We start from the raw sequence: 21,537 nt of genomic DNA on the forward strand, positions 1-21,537 counted from the left end.
CGCAATTCGATCCCCCATCATCCCGTATGGTCCACCAAGCCAGGAGCAATTTCTGAGTGCATAGCCAGGAGTAACCCCTAAGAGTCACTAGGTGTGGCCCAAAAACAAAAACAAACTATTTTTAAAATTTTATAGGTGGGGCTGGAGCGATAGCACAGCAGTAAGGTGTTTGCCTTGCATGCAGCCAACACAGGATGGACCGTGGTTCAAATCCCAGCATCCCATATGGTACCCCAAGCCTGCCAAGAGCAACTTCTGAGGGCAGAGCCAGGAGTAACTCCTGAACGCTGCCACTGGGTGTAACCCAAAAACAAAACAAAACAAAAATTTGCCACAACCAGCAGTGCTCAAGAGAGGAGGAAATACCTATCAGTACTGATAAAAGGTGAGTGCTTGAACTCTGCACTTTCAGGTGTCCCCGAGCTACACCCACCAAGGGTGGTGATGAGGACAAATAATGCTGAGGGCTTTGCTCATACTAGCTAGGCATGTGATCCACCCAGCAGTCTGGAACCTGGAATCCTTCCATTAACCTTTTGAAATCTGGAACCCTCATTACCCTTTTGTAAAAAGGGTACCGTACATAAACTACTATGATTAAACTAAAATTTAAAAGTGAAGAGAATGTCTATGACTATGCTCCAATTTTTATTTCTGGATTTATAATCCTGTGCATATTTAGTCTTCATTTGGGCTAGCTATAGTTACCTCAACTTCAAAAACTAGCTATCAAGGTAAGCCCAAAACACTGTCCCATACATAGTTCCATATACCTGCTTCATATACTTTGAAAATCAAATAATACAACAGACCATACTTGGTTCATTTCCCATAATTCTTTTAAAAGACTATCAAATTATACTGATTTGATGTTTCATTTTACATTAATTATTTCAACCTACAGGTCATAATGCTGATTCCACTTTGGATCAAGTGTATTCTTCACAGTATCTGTAGAATGGCATTGCCCAGATCCATCAACAACCACCTTAGCAAATGGATCAGGAAGTCCTGTTAAAAAAATAGGAAGATTTTTATTTCAATAAGAGAATATACTGACATAGAAGAGTTAGAAGATTACATAAACATTGCCATTTACTACAAAGTAAGTGATTATTCCATTCTGTATTAAAAAGTTTTAACAATTTAATCAGTGTTTAAAAAATAAAATAAAATAAATAAAATAAAATAAAAAACTTTTAACAATTTGGAGCCAGTCAGACAGTTCAGGCATTATTAGGCCATCTGATCCACATGGCCCATACCACATGGTCTGCTGAGCTTTGATGGATACTGTAGTCCTAGAGGGATCTACTTTCCTGACCCAAAGACAGCTGAGCTTTGATGGATACTGTAGTCCTAGATGGATCTACTTTCCTGACCCAAAGACAGTTGGGGATAGCCCTGGTGGATCCCAGCACAGAAAAATCTGAGCAACACTAAATCCCTGTACCCTTGAATTAAACTGCTGGCTCAGATGGCCAAGAACCACCACAGGCCTCCTGAGCACAATTTGGAATCCCCTCCCCCAAGAAAAAGATGGTTAACTGGGGAAACAAGAACATTATACATTAAAACACACAAACACAAGCACATACACACACAAGCCCACCAAAAAAAAATCATTTGTATTAACTACAAAGAAAATATAATGCCATGTAAGACATTCTAAATGTTTTACATTTATTGAATTTCTTATTCTTCATAATAATCCTATGAAGTAATCTCTATTTTACTAAGAAAAAGGCACAAAGGGATTAACAAAATCAAGCTCAGACAATATTAGTGGCAAATCCAGGATCGAAAAATTCGATTCTAAATCTAGACACATGCAGTTAAATTCATGCTCCTGGCAGCTCTGCTGTATGGATACCTCTCCTTTATTATCTATTTTAAGAGCCACAGAGATAGTACAGTACATAAGGTGGTTGCCTTGGATGCCGAGCCAAGTTTGATCCTCAGCACTCCACGTGGTCCTTTGAGCCCCACCATGAGTGGGGAGAGCCAGGAGTAAACCCTGAGCAACACTAGATGTGCCCACTACCCCTCTCCCCCAAAAGTCATTACAATCAAGTTCACAATGAGAACAAGGTCAGTTTTCCAAATTGTTTTATCCCTGAAGCAAACTCACAACTTCAAAGAATTTTACTGCCTTCAATTTTTTTCCACCTACCTCCTTAGGGACCAAAAAAAAAAAGCTCATGTAAGCAATAAAAATCAGCTCTTGGAAGTTTACAAGAAATGGAAGATTTCTTAGAAAAACTGAGTCTGGAATATTTGGATATTATTACAAAGGACTCTAGAGGAAAGAAAAGAATTTGGGAAGGAAGGATGGGAGACGAAAACTGCCGATTTTATGTTTAAAATCACAGCAGATGTCTTCAAGGGTATGGAAACAGCTGCCAGAAGTCTACATTCATTACTTTCCTCCTCCCTTGTTTCTTTGTTATCTGCCTATCCAATTCTATTTGCCATTTTGTATCCCACTATTATCTAATTGTCAGTTAAACAGCACATAGCCAATTCTGCTGGCTGGTAACTATCTAATTTAAAAATCTACTTAATAATGCCAGAGAGATAATATGGTGAATAGGGCATCTGCCTTGGAAGGCCAACCAGGTTCAATCTCTGACATCCAATATGGTTCCCTGAGCCCACCAGAAGTGATTCCTGAGTGCAGAGATAAGAATAACCTCTGAGTACCACCAGGTGTGACCCAAACCCCCTTTCTCCCAGTCCGTCCGTCCCCCCAAAAAAATCTAGTAGATAGGAACAGGAGAGAAAGCTCAGCAGGCTAGAGAGAATACAAGCTTGGCACCTAGTAAGCCTGTGTCTTTTTCCAACATGGCTGCCCTCAAAGCATTCCCAGGAGCAAGCCCTAAGCACCACGCCTGGAGTAGGCACTAAAGTATTGACTGGTGAATGTGGCCTAAAACAGAAACTTAACAATTTGTTTTTTTAAACCAGTGATACCACTTTTTTTTTTTTTTTTTTTGGTTTTTGGGCCACACCCGGTGACGCTCAGGGGTTACTTCTGGCTATGCGCTCAGAAGTCCCTCCTGGCTTGGGGGACCATCTGGGACGCCGGGGGATCGAACCGCGGTCCGTCCAAGGCTAGCGCAGGCAAGGCAGGCACCTTACCTTTAGCGCCACCGCCCGGCCCCGACTTTTTATTAATATCTTTATTTAAGCACCATGAATACAAACATGTTTGTAGTTAGGTTTCAGTTATATCAGAAACAACAATTTAATAGGAAGACCAGGGAGCTAGTTAATGGGTGATGGACACCTGAGTTTAGTTCCTAGCACTGCCTGCCCTGCTGAAACACCAGGCATGGAACTGGGGGTTCCTGAGCACTGTTTGGGAGACCCACAAAAAAAAAAACTTACTAGTCTTCTCTCTCTCTCTCTCTCTCTCTCTCTCTCTCTCTCTCTCTCTCTCTCTCTCCTCTCTCTCTCTCTCTCTCCTCTCTCTCTCTCTCTCTCTCTCCTCTCTCTCTCTCTCTCTCTCTCTCTCTCTCTCTCTCTCTCTCTCTCTCTCTCTCTCTCTCTCTCTCTCTCTTTTTTTTTTTTTGTGGTTTTTGGGTCACACCCGGCAGTGCTCAGGGGTTATTCCTGGCTCCAGGCTCAGAAATTGCTCCTGGCAGGCACGAGGGACCATATGGGGCGCCGGGATTCGAACCGATGACCTCCTGCATGAAAGGCAAATGCCTTACCTCCATGCTATCTCTCCGGCCCATCTCTTTTTTTTGTTTGTTTGTTTGTTTGAGAGCCATACCCAGCAATGCTTAGGAGTTACTTCTGGCTCCGTATTCAGGAATTTCTCCTGATAGTGCTTGAGAAATCATATAGGACCACGGATAGAATCCAGGTCAGCCATGTACAAGGCAAACAAGCACCTTACTCGTACTATCACTTCAGCCCTACAGATTTTAAAATACACAAGAAGGCTATTTCCCAATCCTCACAAGATCTAATTCGAAATAAAAACACCCCCCAAAAAAAATTCCAAACAGATGGCAAATACAGGAAATACTATAAATACAGGAAACAAATGTCTACTTTGAAGTCTGAGGTTTTGAGCATCTACTATCAAATGTGGCAGTGTTTCATTCCTACACTCTGGGAATGTCAAGCAAGTTAAAAGCAGAAAAGCAGGTTTCCTACCGTCCAAGAATAACTGACTAGATGAGTAAACTTTCTTTAAAAATATAAGAAAAGTGTTTAAAAATGAATCTTTTAAAAAATCTAGTAGTATATATACCTTCAGTATACATGACATGCATCTACATTCAGACATGCACGCAAATACACATACATTTCAAATAAACTGTGGAAGGAGTAAATTAAAAAAGAGGGGGCTAAAACCAAGAAGTATAAAAATCACTTCAAAAAAATGTGCTGTCAGAGCCAAAGAGAGAGTTCAAAAGGCTGAGTACATGTTTTGCTGTGGGAGGCTCAGTTTGATCCTCTGAGCACCACTAGCAAGAGCCACCCTCACACAGAATCAAGAGTAGTCCCCAAACAGGAGTACCCCACCCCACAAAAAGAAATGCCATACCAAAAATGTCTAAATCACAATGTTCATGCAACATTAAATGTATTTCTGAAAAAACATTCTTAAACCAGGTAATGCTAAAAAGTCTTCCCAAAAAAATCTATACACAATATACAACATAAAAAAAAATTTACTTACGGAAAAAATCCTTTTTCACCAAGTTTTTTGCACAGAGTACTGTAAAAGAAACCAAAACAAAATACATTAAAACATTTAAGTGACATTATAAAACCACATTATCAAAAGTTTTAAAAACAGCGAATTTTAAAACACCGGTGAATAATAATGGAACAAGGTATATAACATGATAATAATTTTATTAAGAACTAACAAACAGGGGCCGGGCAGTGGCGCTGGAGGTAAGGTGCCTGCCTTGCCTGCGCTAGCCTAGGACGGACCGCGGTTCGATCCCCCGGCGTCCCATATGGTCCCCCAAGAAGCCAGGAGCAACTTCTGAGCGCATAGCCAGGAGTAACCCCTGAGCGTCACAGGGTGTGGCCCAAAAACCAAAAAAAAAAAAAAAAAAAAAAGAACTAACAAACAGGGCCAGAGAGATAGCTGGAGGTAAGGTGTTTGCCTTGCATGCTGAAGGACGGTGGTTCGAATCCCAGCATCCCATATGGTCCCCCGAGCTTGCCAGGAGCAATTTCAGAGCAAAGAGCCAGGAGTAGCCCCTGAGCGCTCTACTGGGTGTGATTCCCCCACAGAAAAAAAAAAAAAAAAAAAGAACTAACAACATCTAAACCAGAAGCTGACAACTTTAGCAATTATCACCAGTAATAACTAAGGGAAAGGTGTTTAGAAGCCTGGTATTAGGATTAAGTTACTATCTCCAGGGGCCAGAGAGATAGCACAGTGGTAGGGCATTTGCCTTGCATGCAGCTGACCAGGGACGGACCTGGATTCGATTCCCTGGCATCCCATCTGGTCCCCCAAGCCTGCCAGGAGCGATTTCTGAGTGCAGAGCCAGGAGTAACCCCTGAGTGCCACCAGGAGTGGCAAAAACAAAACAAAACAAAAGTTACTATCCCCAATTAAATATCTAGTCTTAAAGTAGCAAGGCAGCAGTGGGAAAACAATTCAAGAAGCCGTCAGATAGTACAATGGGTAAGACACTTGCTAACAGATGATCTAAGTTCGATCACCAGCAACACATATATGATCCCTGAGCTCAGGGCCAGGAATAAGACCAGAACACTGCCCCAAAGCACTCTCCTAATAAAAACACAGTTCGGGGAAGGGGAAGAATATATATTTATAAAAACACACACACAAGGGGCTGGAGAGATAGCATGGAGGTAAGGCGTTTGCCTTGCATGCAGAAGGATAATCCCAGCATCCCATATGGTCCCCTGAACCTGCCAGGATTAATTTCTGAGAGTAGAGCCAGGAGTAACCCCTGAGCGCTGCCGGGTGTGACCCAAAAACCAAAACACACACACACACACACACACACACACACACACACACACACACACATACACGTTGTTATATCCACCAGGGGTCTCAAACTCAATTTACCTGGGGGCCACAGGAGGCAAAGTCGGGGTGATCTTTGAGTGCAAAGTCAGTAGTAAGCCTTGAACATTGGGGGGTGTGACCCAAACAACTAAAACAAAACAAAACAAAACAAAGATTCCTCTAGGGTAGGGCCACAAAATGTTGTACGGAGGGCCGCAAACGGCCCGCGCGAGAGTTTGAGACCCCTGGCTTAAGAATAAAATAAGGGCCCGGAGAGATAGCACAGCGGCATTTGCCTTGCAAGCAGCCGATCCAGGACCTAAGGTGGTTGGTTCGAATCCCGGTGTCCCATATGGTCCCCCGTGCCTGAGCAGACAGCCAGGAGTAACCCCTGAGCACCGCCGGGTGTGGCCCAAAAACAAAAAACAAAAAAAAAGAATATAATAAGATGTCATAAAGATAAATGAAAGCTTTAACATAATAAAATTGTTTTGTTTTGTTATTGTTTTTGTGTGTGTGTGTGTGTGTGTGTGTGAGAGAGTGTTTTTTTTTTTTTTTTTTTTTTTGAGTCACACCTGGCAGCGATCAGAGGTTAGTACTCCTGGCTCTCAGCTCAGAAATCGCTCCTGGCAGGCTTGGGGGACCACATGGGATGCCAGAATTTGAACCACCGTCCTTCTGCATGCAAGGCAAATGCCTTACCTTCATGCTATCTCTCCGGCCCATAAAATTGTTCTTAAAGAACATTCTGTTAATTCCCATTTAAACTATAAGCTCTATAACAAAGAGAACTACTTTCTTTTTTTTTTTTTTTTTTTTTTTGGTTTTTGGGTCACACCCGGCGTTGCTCAGGGGTTACTCCTGGCTGTCTGCTCAGAAATAGCTCCTGGCAGGCACAGGGGACCATATGGGACACCGGGATTCGAACCAACCACCTTTGGTCCTGGATCGGCTGCTTGCAAGGCAAACGCCCCGCTGTGCTATCTCTCCGGGCCCCGAGAACTACTTTCTAAATCATGAACTTAATAAACAGAATCTGGCCTATTTTCCAGATGAGTAAATTTTCTTTTACTTTTTACTATACTATATACGTCTTACTTTTTTACTTTTTACTAAATACTGTATAGTATTTCCGAGATAGAACTGGCCTATTTTCCAACTTTTACTCTATTTGGGAAATACAAAAATAAATAAGCATAAGCTTAATATTTTCATTCAAAGCAGAGCAATAATACAGCAGATAGGGAATTTGCCTTGCATGTGGCCAGCCCAGGTTTGATCCCTAGCACTCCATATAGTCCCCCAAGCCTGCCTGGTTTGAGTCCCGAAGTGTAGAGCAAGGATTAAGCCCTGAGAACCATCAGTTTTGGCCTAAAAACAAAACAAAAATTAGTTCAAATAAAAAAATTTTAGGGGCCGGAGAAATAGCACAGTGGTACGGCATTTGCCTTGCATGAGGCAGATTCAGGATCCCATATGGTCCCCGTGCCTGCCAGGAGTGATTTCTGAGCGCAGAGCCAGAAGTAACCCCTGAGCATCGTAGGGTGTGACCCAAAAACCAAAAAAAAAATAAAATAAAATAAACCAGTTCTTTTAAAGGCAGATGTAATAAGTAAATGGGTTGATTTAACTTAAGTTGATCTACTACTTGGAGTCCTGTACTTAGGCCCCGTCTAAGTATCAGGAGTTATGATACAGAAATGAATAATAGAAGGCTATAGTCTTAAATACAACCAATTTGTGTGCATATACACACCGAACAAGCACCACAACTTGGCATGCAAGCACCACAGTCACATGTGAGTACATCCCTCCATCATCACAACATCAACAATAAAGGACAAGAGTACACAGAATGAAAATAATTTCCACAAAAGAACTTTCCTAAACTTTTGCTATTACTTAAACTGAATACTCTGGATTAATACATATACAACACACTATATCTCAATTCTTAGATTCAAGTAATAATCTTTAGTACCAATGAGCAAATCGTAATTTTTTTCACACCACCTTTCAATTGGGTAAGTATTCTGATTTCACTTTCTACTTCAAAGAAACAAAATGAGAATGGCGGGGCCGGCGAGGTGGCGCTAGAGGTAAGGTATCTGCCTTGCAAGCGCTAGCCAAGGAAGGACCGCGGTTCAATCCCCCGGCGTCCCATATGGTCCCCCCAAGCCAGGGGCGATTTCTGAGTGCTTAGCCAGGAGTAACCTCTGAGCATCAAACGAGTGTGGCCCGAAAAACCAAAAAAAAAAAAAAGAGAGAGAATGTCTCCAACTTTTCACCAAACCTCCGAACCTACAGTTTCCACAGCCATTTTCTTTTCATTTTCATATCCTTCCATCTGTGTTGTTTCATACCAATCCACAGCCTTTTTCTTTTTTTAGGGGGAGTGGGACCACACTTGGGGATGCATGCCCAGGTGTTACTCCTATCTCTGTGCTCAGAAATTACTCCTAGTGCGACTCAGGACACATATGGGAAATTGAGGTGGCCATGTACAAGGCAAACACCTGACCCACAATCCAACAACACACCACACTCAGGTCCCCAGAGTTAGCACTTATATTTAACCAGGTTTCAGCTGCCCTTTCTCCCTATCTTCTTTTTTAACAAAACTTCTACACTGTGTGACAGCATCTACTTCTTTCCCTCCCACTAATTCACAATCTACTACCATTCGACTTTCATTCTCTCACCACCATTACAATGCTTTAATTCTTAATTAGTAAATCCATCCAAGTAAACGCTTCCATTTTTTCCATGCCTGATTCTTCAGGGACTCTTAATCCTACTGACTACTACCTCTTTCAGGAATTCCTATTCTCATTCTTATACCACATTCACCGAGTTTTCTAAGTTTTCTTTCCCAGGTATTTTTGCAGAGGTCCTGGCACGAGAGTTGAGGTTTTACAGGGTTTCCCACAGATCTTCTTTTAGTCTATGACCTGAGAATTACAAGTACCCATCTTTGTAAACTTTGGAGTTTTATGTAACCTATAATGTATACATTATATTTCACCCTGGGGTAAAAGCACTTACTTTTCTGGGAAGAAAGTTCAAAGTTTAATAGATTAAGCTACTTTTTCATATGTTTCTCACTGTTTTTTACCATTTCATTCATGCATATAAGCTTAACCCAAAGCTCTCTCAACATTGAGGTCTGTCTACAGCTATTAGTTTGCCTGTACAAACCTGCCTCTCCAGTTTACTTTGTTTCAATAATATTACTTTTCATTCTACTGCCTCAGAAATTTCCACTGCAATCTCACTCCTCCTCCTCCTCCTTACTTCCTGGCAATAAACAACTCTAATAAATTCTGCCTTTAAAATATCCTTCTTTGGGGCCCAAGTGATAGCACAGTTAGTATGGCACACTTGCCCTTGCACGCAGCTAAACTGGGTTCAATGGGGAGAGGGGGAGAGGGGGAGAGGGGAAGAGAGAGAGAGAGAGAGAGAGAGAGAGAGAGAGAGAGAGAGAGAGAGAGAGAGAGAGAATAAAATATCCCTCCTTGATTCATTTTTCTTATACAAGTATGACTGCTGCTCAGCAGCTGCATCCACACCCCACAATCACCACCAAGCCAAGCCAATGACCCAACCTCATTGCTGATCTCTGCAGAGATAACTAATGGACAAAAGCTTCAGGTATGCTGGGTTTTGAGCTGAGAAGTCTAGTTTTCTTAGAGTGGAAAACACACACACACACACACACACACACACACACACACACACACACACACACACCTCATTTCCAGAAGAGACAATCAATATCTACAATCTACAGCTGCCACCATGTCAACTCATCGACCTAGCTCAAAGCCTCCAAATTTTTCTTTTTCTTTTCTTTTCTTTTTTTTTTTTTTTGGGGGGGGGGAGTTTGGGTCACACCCGGCAGCACTCAGGGGTTACTCCTGGTTCTATGCTCAGAAATCGCTCCTGGCAGTCTCAGGGGACCATATGGGATGCTGGGATTCGAACCAACGACCTGCATGCAAGGCAAATGCCTTACCTCCATGCTATCTCTCTGGCCCCTCCAAATTTTTCAATAGTGACACCCCAGTAGGATCACACCAAATGAGATATCAAAGTAGGGTAGGAGCCACCTAAGGTCAACAAACAACCAGTAACACTGAATGCTCAACTAGCAAAAAACAGCTTAATAAACCTTCAGACAATACCTTAATGACCCCACTATCAGATATTAAAATTCAAACACTTTTTTTTTTTTTACTAAGTTGGTCTTTTGTTTGTTTTGTTTTTTTGGGGTTTTTCTGGGTCACACCCGGCAGTGCTCAGGGGTTACTCCTGGCTCCTGGCAGGCACAGGGGACCATATGGGATGCCGGTATTTGAACTAATGACCTTCTGCATGAAAGGCAAACACATTACTGTCATGCTATCTCTCTGGCCCTAAGTTGTTTTTTTTAACCAATAATTTCACTACCATTTAGTTATAATAGCAATATAAGTAAATTTTTCCTGTCAAGGGAACAGGTTTCAGGGTGGAAAGAATGGTGCAGAGAATATTACACTGATGGCGGAATTGGTACTGGAACATATAATGCCAACAACTATATTATAAGCAATTTTATAAAGCATGGTTTTTAAAGTAAGTTAAAATTTTTAATAAATTTTAAACAATCACCATCAACCACCAGATTATACAACCACCTAAACCAGGGGTCTCAAACTCAATTTACCTGGGGGTCGCAGGAGGCAAAGTCGGGGTGATCCTTGAGTGCAAAGTCAGTAGTAAGCCTTGAACATTGGGGGGGTGTGACCCAAAAAACTAAAACAAAACAAAACAGATTCCTCTAGGGCAGGGCCACAAAATGTTGTATGGAGGGCTGCAAACGGCCCGTGGGCTGCGTTTGAAACCCCTGACCTAAACAATCCACTAACTCAAATTGTTCCCACACTTTGTCCCCACTCTGTACTCAGTGATCTTTCTGAAATACAAAATTAAGTTCCTTTATCCATGTATCCTCCTCCTAATAACATTCTCAAACATACTTTGATTTTTTGGTATGGTTTTGGCTTTGAGGTCATAATTAAGGGCGCTCCGGAGAAACTCCTGGCTTGGTGTTGGTGTTCAGGGGTCTCTCCCATCTGTGTACAGAGGAAACATGAAGTACTGGAAACTGAACCCAAGCTCCAGCATGTAAGCCATGTCCTCACTCTGTTGAGACATCTCTCTAGCCTTCCCAAACACACTTAACACATTAGTTAAATATCCTCAGGGCCTTTCACTGAACTGATTCAGGTCCAATCAGCTAAGAATCCCAAGAAGGGCCTCCTGAATACCATTTTAGAGATCAACCCCTCCCAAAATTTTTTATTTTAGATTTAAAATATAAAAATTAAAGTATCACTAATGGGACATTAAATTTTAAAGAATAACAGAAAATTAAAAAGAAGTATTTCAAAATCAGGTTCGAGATTTATAAAGAGAAGCAATTTTAATGCTTCAAAGATTAGAATACCAAGATCAAAAAGAAAATAAAGCTAATTAAAATAAAGATCAGGGGTCTGAAGATAGCTCAGTGGTTCAGCATCCACCTTGACAGCATGAGGTTTCAAATTAGATCAGCAGCACTACCCCAACGCCAAAGTATAATCCCAGGCACTGTGTCCAATCTAACAACAAATCAAAACTAAGTGTATAAAAGCACCACAATTAGTGTTCAACTCCTCCAGTCCTCACAAAACAACAACAGGAAGAAAAGAGGGAATTTATATTTTGGGGGGGGAGGAATCATACTTAGCAGTGCTCAGGAATTATTCCTGGCAGCGCTCAGGGGACCGTATGAAATGCTGGAGATTGAACCCAGGTCAGCTGCATGCTACGTAAGTATCCTATCCACTGTACTATTCTACCAGTCTGGGGGGGGGGAAAATTTTTTAAGAGAAGAAACAGCTCCATACTAAAAGAAGGATCAAGATTGGTCAAATGCCGGGCCGGAGAGATAGCACAGCTGTGTTTGCCTTGCAAGCAGCCGATCTAGGACCTAAGGTGGTTGATTCGAATCCCAGTGTCCCATATGGTCCCCGATGCCTGCCAGGAGCTATTTCTGAGCAGACAGCCAGGAGTAACCCCTGAGCACCGCTGGGTATGGCCAAAAAAAAAGATTGGTCAAATTCCCTGCCTAGAGGGCTAGAAGTACAAGCTTTTCATCAGAAAAAGATAGGTTCAATCCTTGGCACAAACACCTCTTTTTCTTTTCCATTTCTAGAACCACTGGATATTATCCCAAAAGAAACCCAAAGATTGCTCAAATTGCCACTTTTATTGTTGGATCTCAGTAGCTTCAGCCACCTTTTTGCCTCAATTACTTAAAATTTTATTATTATTAAAAGATTGTCAAATATGATTTGAGAGTTTGAGTAATTATTTAATTGCACAAAGTAAAAGAATTAACTTCATGAGGCCTTTAATGCATTGTTGGTATTTTGTTTGTTTTTTTCCACAGCAGGAGATTACTAGGGATTACTCCTGATCAACCCTAAGATCCGTGCTAAAGTAGGCGGGGTAGAACAACAGCTAAGAAGTGCATCCTTTCTCCCAAAGAGTTATTATGATTTCAATATCAGTTTGGTATGCTTCCTACTAAAGCAATAATAAAAAAGGTACAAGGCTGGAGTGTGGGTAGGGTATTTGCCTTGTACATGGCCAACCCAAGCTGTGCATCCTATGTGGACCCCCTAGCTTGCCAGGAGTAACTAACTACTCAGGACTGCCAGGTGTGGTCCCAAAACAAAAAACCTGCCAGGAGCGATTTCTGAGTTTAGAGCCAGGAGTAACCCCTGAGCGATGCTGGGTGTGACCCAAAAAAAAAAAAAAAAAAAAAAAAACAACAAGAACAACATTCTGGTTTCAATACTAAGTAACGCTACCTGCAAATATGGCAGCACACTAGCACAGTACCATTATTCCAGTATGCACTAGGGACCATGCCTCAAATATCGTCTAGGTGGTCACTAGATTAGTTTTACTAGACTACTTTGGTCATGTTATTACTTTTCTCAAATTCCTTCAAATGTTTTCTCATTTGCATGTCTACACTCACCAAACCTCGTCTTTTCTGGCTATTTACCTCTTCTGCAATAAACAATTTGAAAATGGTAGAGGAGGGAATAAAAATAGATGAAGGTCAGTCAAGTTGATCTACAAGTAACCTCTCTCATGCAGCTGCAGATGCAATCATCTAAGATGCTTAATGAAGAGGGAGCACTTCCCACATCAAGTAAACCTTTTATTTCTTCACATACTCCTTTTATTAACATTTGCTGAGCAACTACTTTATTCTAGGTGCTATGCCAGATTCTGAAGATTAAGAATAAACAGTCCTTAGTCCTCACTTTGCACTCAGCTATAATTCAAATGTGATTGCATAATAATAGTTATTCCATTGTCTTTGTTGTTGTTTTCCCAAGGAGCATTTTTAAATTTTCTAAAAATCTCTTAGTTCTATTTGAGACAGTGATTGGAGAAAAGCATTTGTAGGGTACATAAATATTATTATTTCATTTGTCAACAATTTCATTTTGTTTAGAAAAGAGTTATCTATATGCAACACACCATAAAACAATGCCAGAGTAAATCCCAGCTGTAGAAATAAAATACTTGTTGTTCTTACTGAGTGGTGCTCATAATGAATGGCTGTCTATGCTTATCTGAATAAAACTTCCAACTGCTCTGTTTCTTCTTGCCAAAAATTCCCCTTCCTCCTCCAGATTGGAGTTGCATTTCAATGACATTGCTAATCTGGAATGAGGTAGCTTGAAATTAAAAAAAAAAAAATCCAGACACCCTGTCTTCTTTTGCCCAGCTAAGAGAATTTATAGTATTGTTCCTACAATTTAGGAGTCATGTAGAAGGGCCAGAGAGATATAGTACAGTGGGTAAGGAATTTGCCTTGCATGCGGCTGACCTGGGCACGATTCCCAGCATCGCATGATCCTGAGTTCCACCAGGAGTGATACCTGGGCACAGAGCCAGGAGTAAACTCTAAGCACTGTCGATATACCCCACCAAAGAAAGCTGTATAGACTACTTTCTAGCAGAGTAAATTTCTTCATGGTTTCTTTAAACTTACATTATTATTGTAAAATATAACTGAAATTCTTGATCACATTCCTATACAAATCCCAGCAAGAAGGCCTGCTTTAAGATACATAATATTAATAATAATGCACTCTTCCTATTGTTGGCCTGAGACAATAACTCAGACTTTTTCTGCCCCAAGAAATAGCCTCGACCTTAACCTCTAGAGGTGAAATAAAAATCTGAATTTTAGGGGCCGGGCGGTGGCGCTAAAGGTAAGGTGCCTGCCTTACCTGCGCTACCCTAGGACGGACCACGGTTCGATCCCCCGGCGTCCCATATGGTCCCCCAAGCCAGGAGCGACTTCTGAGCGCATAGCCAGGAGTAACCCCTGAGCGTCACCGGGTGTGGCCCAAAAACCAAAAAAAAAAAAGAAAAATCTGAATTCTAGGGCCAGAGAGATAGCATGGAGATAGGGCATTTGCCTTGCATCCAGAAGGAAAGTGGTTCGAATCCCGGCATCCCATATGGTCCCCTGAGCCTGCCAGGAGCGATTTCTGAGCGTAGAGCCAGGAGGAACCCCTGAATGCTGCCAGGTGTGACACCCCCCAAAAAAATCTAAATTCTAGGGACCAGAGTGATAGGACAGTGGGTAGGACATTTGCCTTGCACGTGACTGATCTGGATTTAATCCCTGGCATCCCATATAGGTCCTGAGCCTACCAGAAGTAATTTCCAAGCACAAAAGCAGAGGCAGGAGTAACCCCCCCTGAGCACTACTGGGTGTGGCCCAAAAACAAAACAAAAAATCTAAGTTCTAAAGAAAACGTGTATACAATCTATGAACATCAATGTTTTAATTTCTGTTAACTGAAACAGCAACAGTACACAAAAATTCACATTTGAGTTATATGAACTGAAAATGCTGCAAAGAGGGCCAGAGCAATAGCCCAGCAGGTAGGTATTTGCCTTGGACACAACCAAACCTGATTCGATCCCCGGCACCATCAGGAGTAATTCCTGGGCACAAAGCCAGAGAAGCCCCTGAACATCACTGGGTCTGGCAAAATAATAATATAATAACAACCTCATAAAATTAATTCACCAGTTGCAAGCATCTTAAAAAAGAAACAAATCTTATCACAAGTTTAACAAAGCCTGCTTTAGCTCAGACTGAGATTAATAACTATGATAGATTGGAAGGCTTAAAAATCAGTGGTTGAAGCCAGTTCGTGAGTGCCCGACTGCCAGTCTGCAGGTGTAAACAAGATTGAAAACCGGGCCGGCTAGGTGACGATAAAGGTAAGATGTCTGCCTTGCAAGCACTAGCCAAGGAAGGACCGCGGTTCGATCCCCCAGCATCCCATATGGTTCCCCCAAGCCAGGGGCAATTTCTGAGCGCTTTCTGAGCAATTTCAGGAGTAACCCCTGAGCATCAAATGGATGTGGCCAGAAACAAAACAAAACAAAACAAAAAAAGATTGAAAACCATGGACTTGCCGCCGGGTGTGGCCCAAAAAAACAAAACGGAAAAAAAAAGAAAAAAGAAAACCATGGACTTAAACATTTATTTCTCTGGGCTGGAGAGATAGCATGGAGGTAAGGTGTTTGCCTTGCATGCAGAAGGACGGCAGGACGGCGGTTCAAATCCCAGCATCCCATATGGTCCCCTAAGCCTGCAAAGAGCGATCTCTTGAGCATAGACCCAGGAGGAACCCCTGAGCACTGCCGGGTGTGACCCAAAAACCAAAACAAAACAAAACAAAAAAACAGAAACAAGAAAAAAACATTTATTTCTCATAATTCTAAAGGTTGAAAAGCCCAAGATCAAAATTCCTACAGATTTTCTGTCTGATTTGTAGAGTGCAAATCTTGTCTTGTTTTTTATCCTTATATGGTCATATCTCTTGAGGCTCTTCTTATAGTCATATAATAATTTCAATCATAATGGCACCAATCTCATCCCAAAGATCCCACCTACAAAATAACAGTATTATGTTAAGAAACAGGGCTCCCACCTATAAAATGGAGTGTGCAAAAGGGAGACAAACATCTAGTTAATAGCAGCAATTCATGTACCAGGTTTAGCTTTCAATAAACATAGGTGAGTGAATCTTAATCTCTTGTTTTGTTTTGGGGTTATACATGTCTGCGCTCAGGAATTAGTTCTGGCTCAGTGCTCAGGGATCACTCATGGTGGAGAGCTCAAGGGACCACATAGGGTACTGGAGATCCAACCAGGATTTGAGAAGCATCTTACTCACTGTACTATTTCACTGGCTACCTGCTTTGCCTTTTCCTTTTTGGCTACCCACAGGCCCCTAAGGCTACTCTCAACTCTGTGCTCAGAGGAATCCTCCGTGCCTAGAATCAAACCTGTCTCTCTATCATACTCTCCAGACTATGGAGCTCTCTCCCTGGCCCCAAATCTCAATCTGTAGGCCCTCTCTTACACCAATGCCTATTATATAATACAAATATGAATACATCATCAGCACTTCAAGTTATATTTATTCAAAATTAAATCAATTTGCCTCCCCAGTAACCCTAAAACTCTTCTTCCTCTAACAACCCAACACCACATGTTTTCAATCATCCAAAAAGCAAGTTTCCTCCCTTTTTTGTAGACATGGTGAAGGGAGGCTGGGCTGTCCACAGCTATGCTAAGGGCAGACTCCAAGCTCTATAATGACTGACTCTGGACTCTGTGCTCAGGAATCACTCCTGACAGTTGTTTTTCAAATCTTATATGATGCCAGGGATTGAAATGGAGTTGGCCACATACAAGGCGAACACTATATATACCTAACTACCTCTGGGGCCCAACAAATACCTTTCTTATCTCTCTCTCTCCATAATGTATACACATCTCTCTGCTCATTTCCATTTCACATGTTCACACTTATAAATATATCTAAAGACTTTAGTAAATGCAAGAAAGGCTTCCAGAGTAACTGCCTAAACCACCAAACATGAGACCTGTGTTCATATATCCTTAGAAAACTAAACTACATCTGTGAATTGCCACACATCCAACCATTCACCTACTAAATGAAGTTAGGTATTTTCATTCCATGTTCAGTCCTGCTGCTATTCCATTATATAGCTTCCTTATTCAAAAACTATAAATGATCTCAGCCTTCTGACTCATTCACACTAAGCTAATAATTCAATCTTCGCATCTTCCAAGTAAACATAGGATCTTTTTGCCATTGCTTTATTCATAATATACCTCCCACCTCAAGTACTCTTATTCTAACCACTGACCTTCAATTTTTTATCCAGTTATCAAAATTCAACTCCCTGCAAGGGCTTCTCTGATTCTCCTCCTTTTCCAAAATCTAATCATGATCACTCCCAATGAACTTCAAACATTTTGAAACTAAATGGTTTTATGTGACCTTTCTCATTTTTTTAATTAATTAATTTATTTATTTGTGTATTTGGTTTTTGGGCCACACCTGGCAGCACTCAGGGGTTATTCCTGGCTATCTGCTCAGAAATAGCTCCTGGCAAGCACAGGGGACCATATGGGACGCCAGGATTCAAACCAACAACCTTAGGTCCTGGGTCAGCTGCTTTCAAGGCAAACGCCGCTGTGCTATCTCTCCGGCCCCTTATTTTATTTTTTTTGAAGGGGGGTTTTGAGCCACAACCTCAGGACAGCTCAGGGATTATTCCTGGATCTGGTTCTGCAATGAGAAATTACACGCGGAAGTAATCAGGTAACCATATGGGATGCTAAAAATCAATCCAGTTTAACCATATGCAATAAAAGTGCCCTACTTATTGTATTATTGTCCTGATCCTTCATTTTGCTTGCATTATTTATGTGCTACTTTTTCCATGTTCCATTAAGCTATGATTTTTTTCTGGGTCGGGATATATACCCAGCAGTGTTACTAAACTATAAATTTCTTTTTCTGTTATTTGTCTTTTGGGGGGGCCACACCCATTTGATGCTCAGGGGTTACTCTTGGCTAAGGGCTCAGAAATTGCCCCCGGGGCCCGGAGAGATAGCATCGGTGTTTGCCTTGCAAGCAGCCAATCCAGGAGCAAAGGTGGTTGGTTCGAATCCCGGTGTCCCACATGGTCCCCCGTGCCTGCCAGGAGCTATTTCTGAGCAGACAGCCAGGAGTAATCCCTGAGCACCGCCAGGTGTGGCCCAAAAACCAAAAAAAAAAAAAAAAGAAATTGCCCCCGGCTTGGGGGGACCATATGGGATACCGGGAGATCAAACCGCGGTCCTTCCTTGGCTAGCGCTTGCAAGGCAGACACCTTACCTCTAGCGCCACCTTGCCGGCCCCGTTTTGTTTTTGGGTGACACGCAGCAGCGCTCAGAGATTAATCTGGCTCTGTGCTCAGAAACTGCTCCTGGGGCTGGTGCGATAGCGCAGCTGTAGGGCATTTGCCTTGCACGCAGCTGACCCAGGAAGGACCTGGGTTCAATCCCTAATGTTCCATATGGTCCCCCAAGTCAAAAGCGATTTCTGAGCACACAGCATCATTGGGTGTGCCCCTCCAAAAAAAAGAAAAGAAATCGTTCCTGGCAGGCACGGGTGACCATATGGGATGCCGGAATTCAAACCACCATCGTTCCAGAATCAGCTGTGTGGAAGGCAAACACCCTACCACTGTACTATCTCTCCAGCCCCTATAAAATTTCTTTTAGAAAGAGTTCTAGGGTGCTCACTTCGGCAGCACATATACTAAAATAGGAACGATACAGTGAAGATTAGCATGGTCCCTGCGCAAAGATGACACACAAATTCGTGAAGCGTTCCATAAAAAAAAAAAAAAAAAAAGAGTTCTAGGGGCCAGAGCAATGGTACAGCAGGTAAGGCATTTGCCTTGCATGCTGCTGAACAGGGTTTGATCCTCAGCGTCCCATGTGATCCTCAGCATCCCATATGATCCCCTGAACCTGCCAGAATGATTCTTGAGCACAGAGCTGGGAGAAAGCCTGAGAGCCAATTGGGTGTGGTCCTAAAAAAAAAAAAAAAAAAGAATCGTGACATAATTATCTTACTACAGCCCATCATATAGTACTGTAAACATAGTATACACTTAAAACTCAAAGAAATTCTCTACTGGAGCAACTCCTGCACACCACTGGGTGTGGCCCCAAGACCAAAAAAAAAAAAAAAAAAAAACCATGGTACATCTACACAATGGAATAGTATGATGCCATTAGTATAATAAATTCATGAAATTTGCTCATACATGGATAATATCATGCTGGGTGAAATTAATCAGATGGAGAGGGACAGACAAAATGATCACATTCAACTCCAGGACTTTTTTTTTTTTTTGACTTTGAAAGATGCAATATAGGGCCCGGAGAGATAGCACAGCGGCATTTGCCTTGCAAGCAGCCGATCCAGGACTCAAGGTGGTTGGTTCGAATCCCGGTGCCTGCCAGGAGCTATTTCTGAGCAGACAGCGAGGAGTAACCCCTGAGCATCGCCGGGTGTGGCCCAAAAACCAAAAAAAAAAAAAAGACGAAATGTAATAGTTTATTTAACGTAACACTCATTCTTATTGGCATAATGAATGTAGACTAAAGAATAAACTAGGGAGGGGAAAAAAAAAAGAATAAACTAGTAGAGGGCCCAGAGGGATTTTTTTTTTAAGAAAGGCAGAGAGATTCTCTCTCTCCCCTCTTCTTTCCTCTCTTTCCTCTCTTTTCTCTCTCTCCTCTCTCTCTCTCTCTCTCTCTCTCTCTCTCTCTCTCTCTCTCTCTCCTCTCTCTCTCTCTCTCTCTCTCTCTCTCTCTCTCTCTCTCTCTCCTCTCTCTCTCTCTCTCTCTCTCTCTCTCTCTCTCTCTCTCTCTCTCTCTCTCTCTCTCTCGGATATTTTTAAAAAAGATATAATATGGTAAAACAATACCTAAAGACAACAGAAACAAAGGCCAGAGGCCTGGTCCATAATAGGCCACTAAAGGGGTAGAGGGGAGAGACTAGTGCTATTAGAACAGAGAAAAAAACCTCTGACAATGACAGTTGGAAATAATCACTCTGAACAAGAACTGGATGCTCCTGAAAGGAGGTAAAGTGATATGCATAATGCCCTTTCAGTAACAGCACTGCAAATCATAGTGTCAAAGGAAAAAAGGAAAAAGAGTGGCTGCCATAGGAGGCAGGTTAGAAGAAATAGGAGAGACACAGAGGATATTGGTGGAGGAAATTTACACTGGTGATGGGAAGGGTGTTGGAACACTGTATGACTGACACTCAATCATGAACAATTCTCTAACTGCGTATCACACAATTATTCAATTCAAAAATATTTCAGTTACAATGTAAGGCCAGAGCTTAGCACATAGTGGATAAGGAGTTGGTCAACCGAGTTCACTCTCCAGCACCGTAAACAGTAGCCTGAGCCCACGAGAAGTGATCCCAGAGTTCAGAAGTAAGCCCCAAAAAATTTAATTTTACAACAATAGCTACTCCATTTTTCCTTGCCCAACCATTATTCCCAGTCTACAAAATCTGTACTAGACCAAGTTTGCTGTTAGGCTGTAAAACTACTTCATTCGGGGCCAGAGAGATAGCATATAGGTAAGGCGTTTGCCTTTCATGCAGAAGGTCATCGGTTCGAATCCCGGCATCCCATATGGTCCCCCGTGCCTGCCAGGAACAATTTCTGAGCATGGAGCCAGGAGTAACCCCTGAGCACTGACGGCTGTGATCCCCCAAAAAAAAAAAAAACACAAGAAAAAAAAAAAGGGCCGGCGAGGTGGCACTAGAGGTAAGGTGTCTGCCTTGCTGCAAGCGCTAGCCAAGGAAGGACCACGGTTCGATCCCCCAGCATCCCATATAGTCCCCCCAAACCAGGAGCAATTTCTGAGCGCTTAGCCAGGAGTAACCCCTGAGCATCAAACAGGTGTGGCCTGAAAAACCAAAAAAAAAAAAAAAAAACGAATCACAAAAAACCTGTTTCTTCAAGGCTCAGTTTTGGCCCAAAAACCAATTACATACATACATACATAAAAGCATCACCCCCAATACACTGTTATCAAAGAAGCATGAAAATAAATCTTTATCCATCACCTATACACTTTCCATAGTAAACTCTATAAAAGAGAACTGACTATAACTTGCTTAAAATTCTTTAGTCTTGTCAAAACACCTTTGAACACATGGAACTTTTTTTTGGGTTTTTTTGGGCCACAGCCCGGGACACTCAGGGGCTGTTACTCCTGGCTCTGCGTTCAGAAATGGCTCCTGGCTTGGGACTATATGAGACACTGGGGATAGAATCTAGGTCCATCCTGGGTCAACCGCGTACAAGGCAAATGCCCTACCACTGCACTATCGCTCTGGCCCCTGAACGCCAGCAACTTTTATCTACGAACACCATCTTTTCCAACCTAATATTTCACTATATATTCATAAATATCCTTTGGCCAATATACTCCTTCAATACAAAATGCTTTCTAATCTCCATTTTATATACCTGGTTTAATC

The 21,537-nt window shown here is 42.0% G+C and overlaps 1 protein-coding gene and 1 non-coding gene across 2 annotated transcripts in view; one reads left to right on the plus strand and one right to left on the minus strand.

Annotated features, from left to right (window-relative positions):
• The window catches only part of SMURF2 (SMAD specific E3 ubiquitin protein ligase 2), a 101,390-nt gene that overhangs the window by 61,057 nt on the left and 18,796 nt on the right, over window positions 1-21,537 (minus strand). The window contains exons 2-3 of the mRNA XM_049779093.1: window positions 4,697-4,735; window positions 903-1,011 (exon numbers count right to left, since the gene is read on the minus strand). Coding sequence (XP_049635050.1) covers window positions 903-1,011; window positions 4,697-4,735 — 148 coding nt within the window. The remainder of the gene's footprint in view (window positions 1-902; window positions 1,012-4,696; window positions 4,736-21,537) is intronic.
• On the plus strand, window positions 18,754-18,860 carry LOC126027707 (U6 spliceosomal RNA). The gene has a single exon (XR_007502314.1). It is a non-coding gene; the product is annotated as a U6 spliceosomal RNA (small nuclear RNA).

This window comes from Suncus etruscus, chromosome 1 (assembly GCF_024139225.1).
Source record: "Suncus etruscus isolate mSunEtr1 chromosome 1, mSunEtr1.pri.cur, whole genome shotgun sequence".
NCBI classification, from domain to species: domain Eukaryota; kingdom Metazoa; phylum Chordata; class Mammalia; order Eulipotyphla; family Soricidae; genus Suncus; species Suncus etruscus.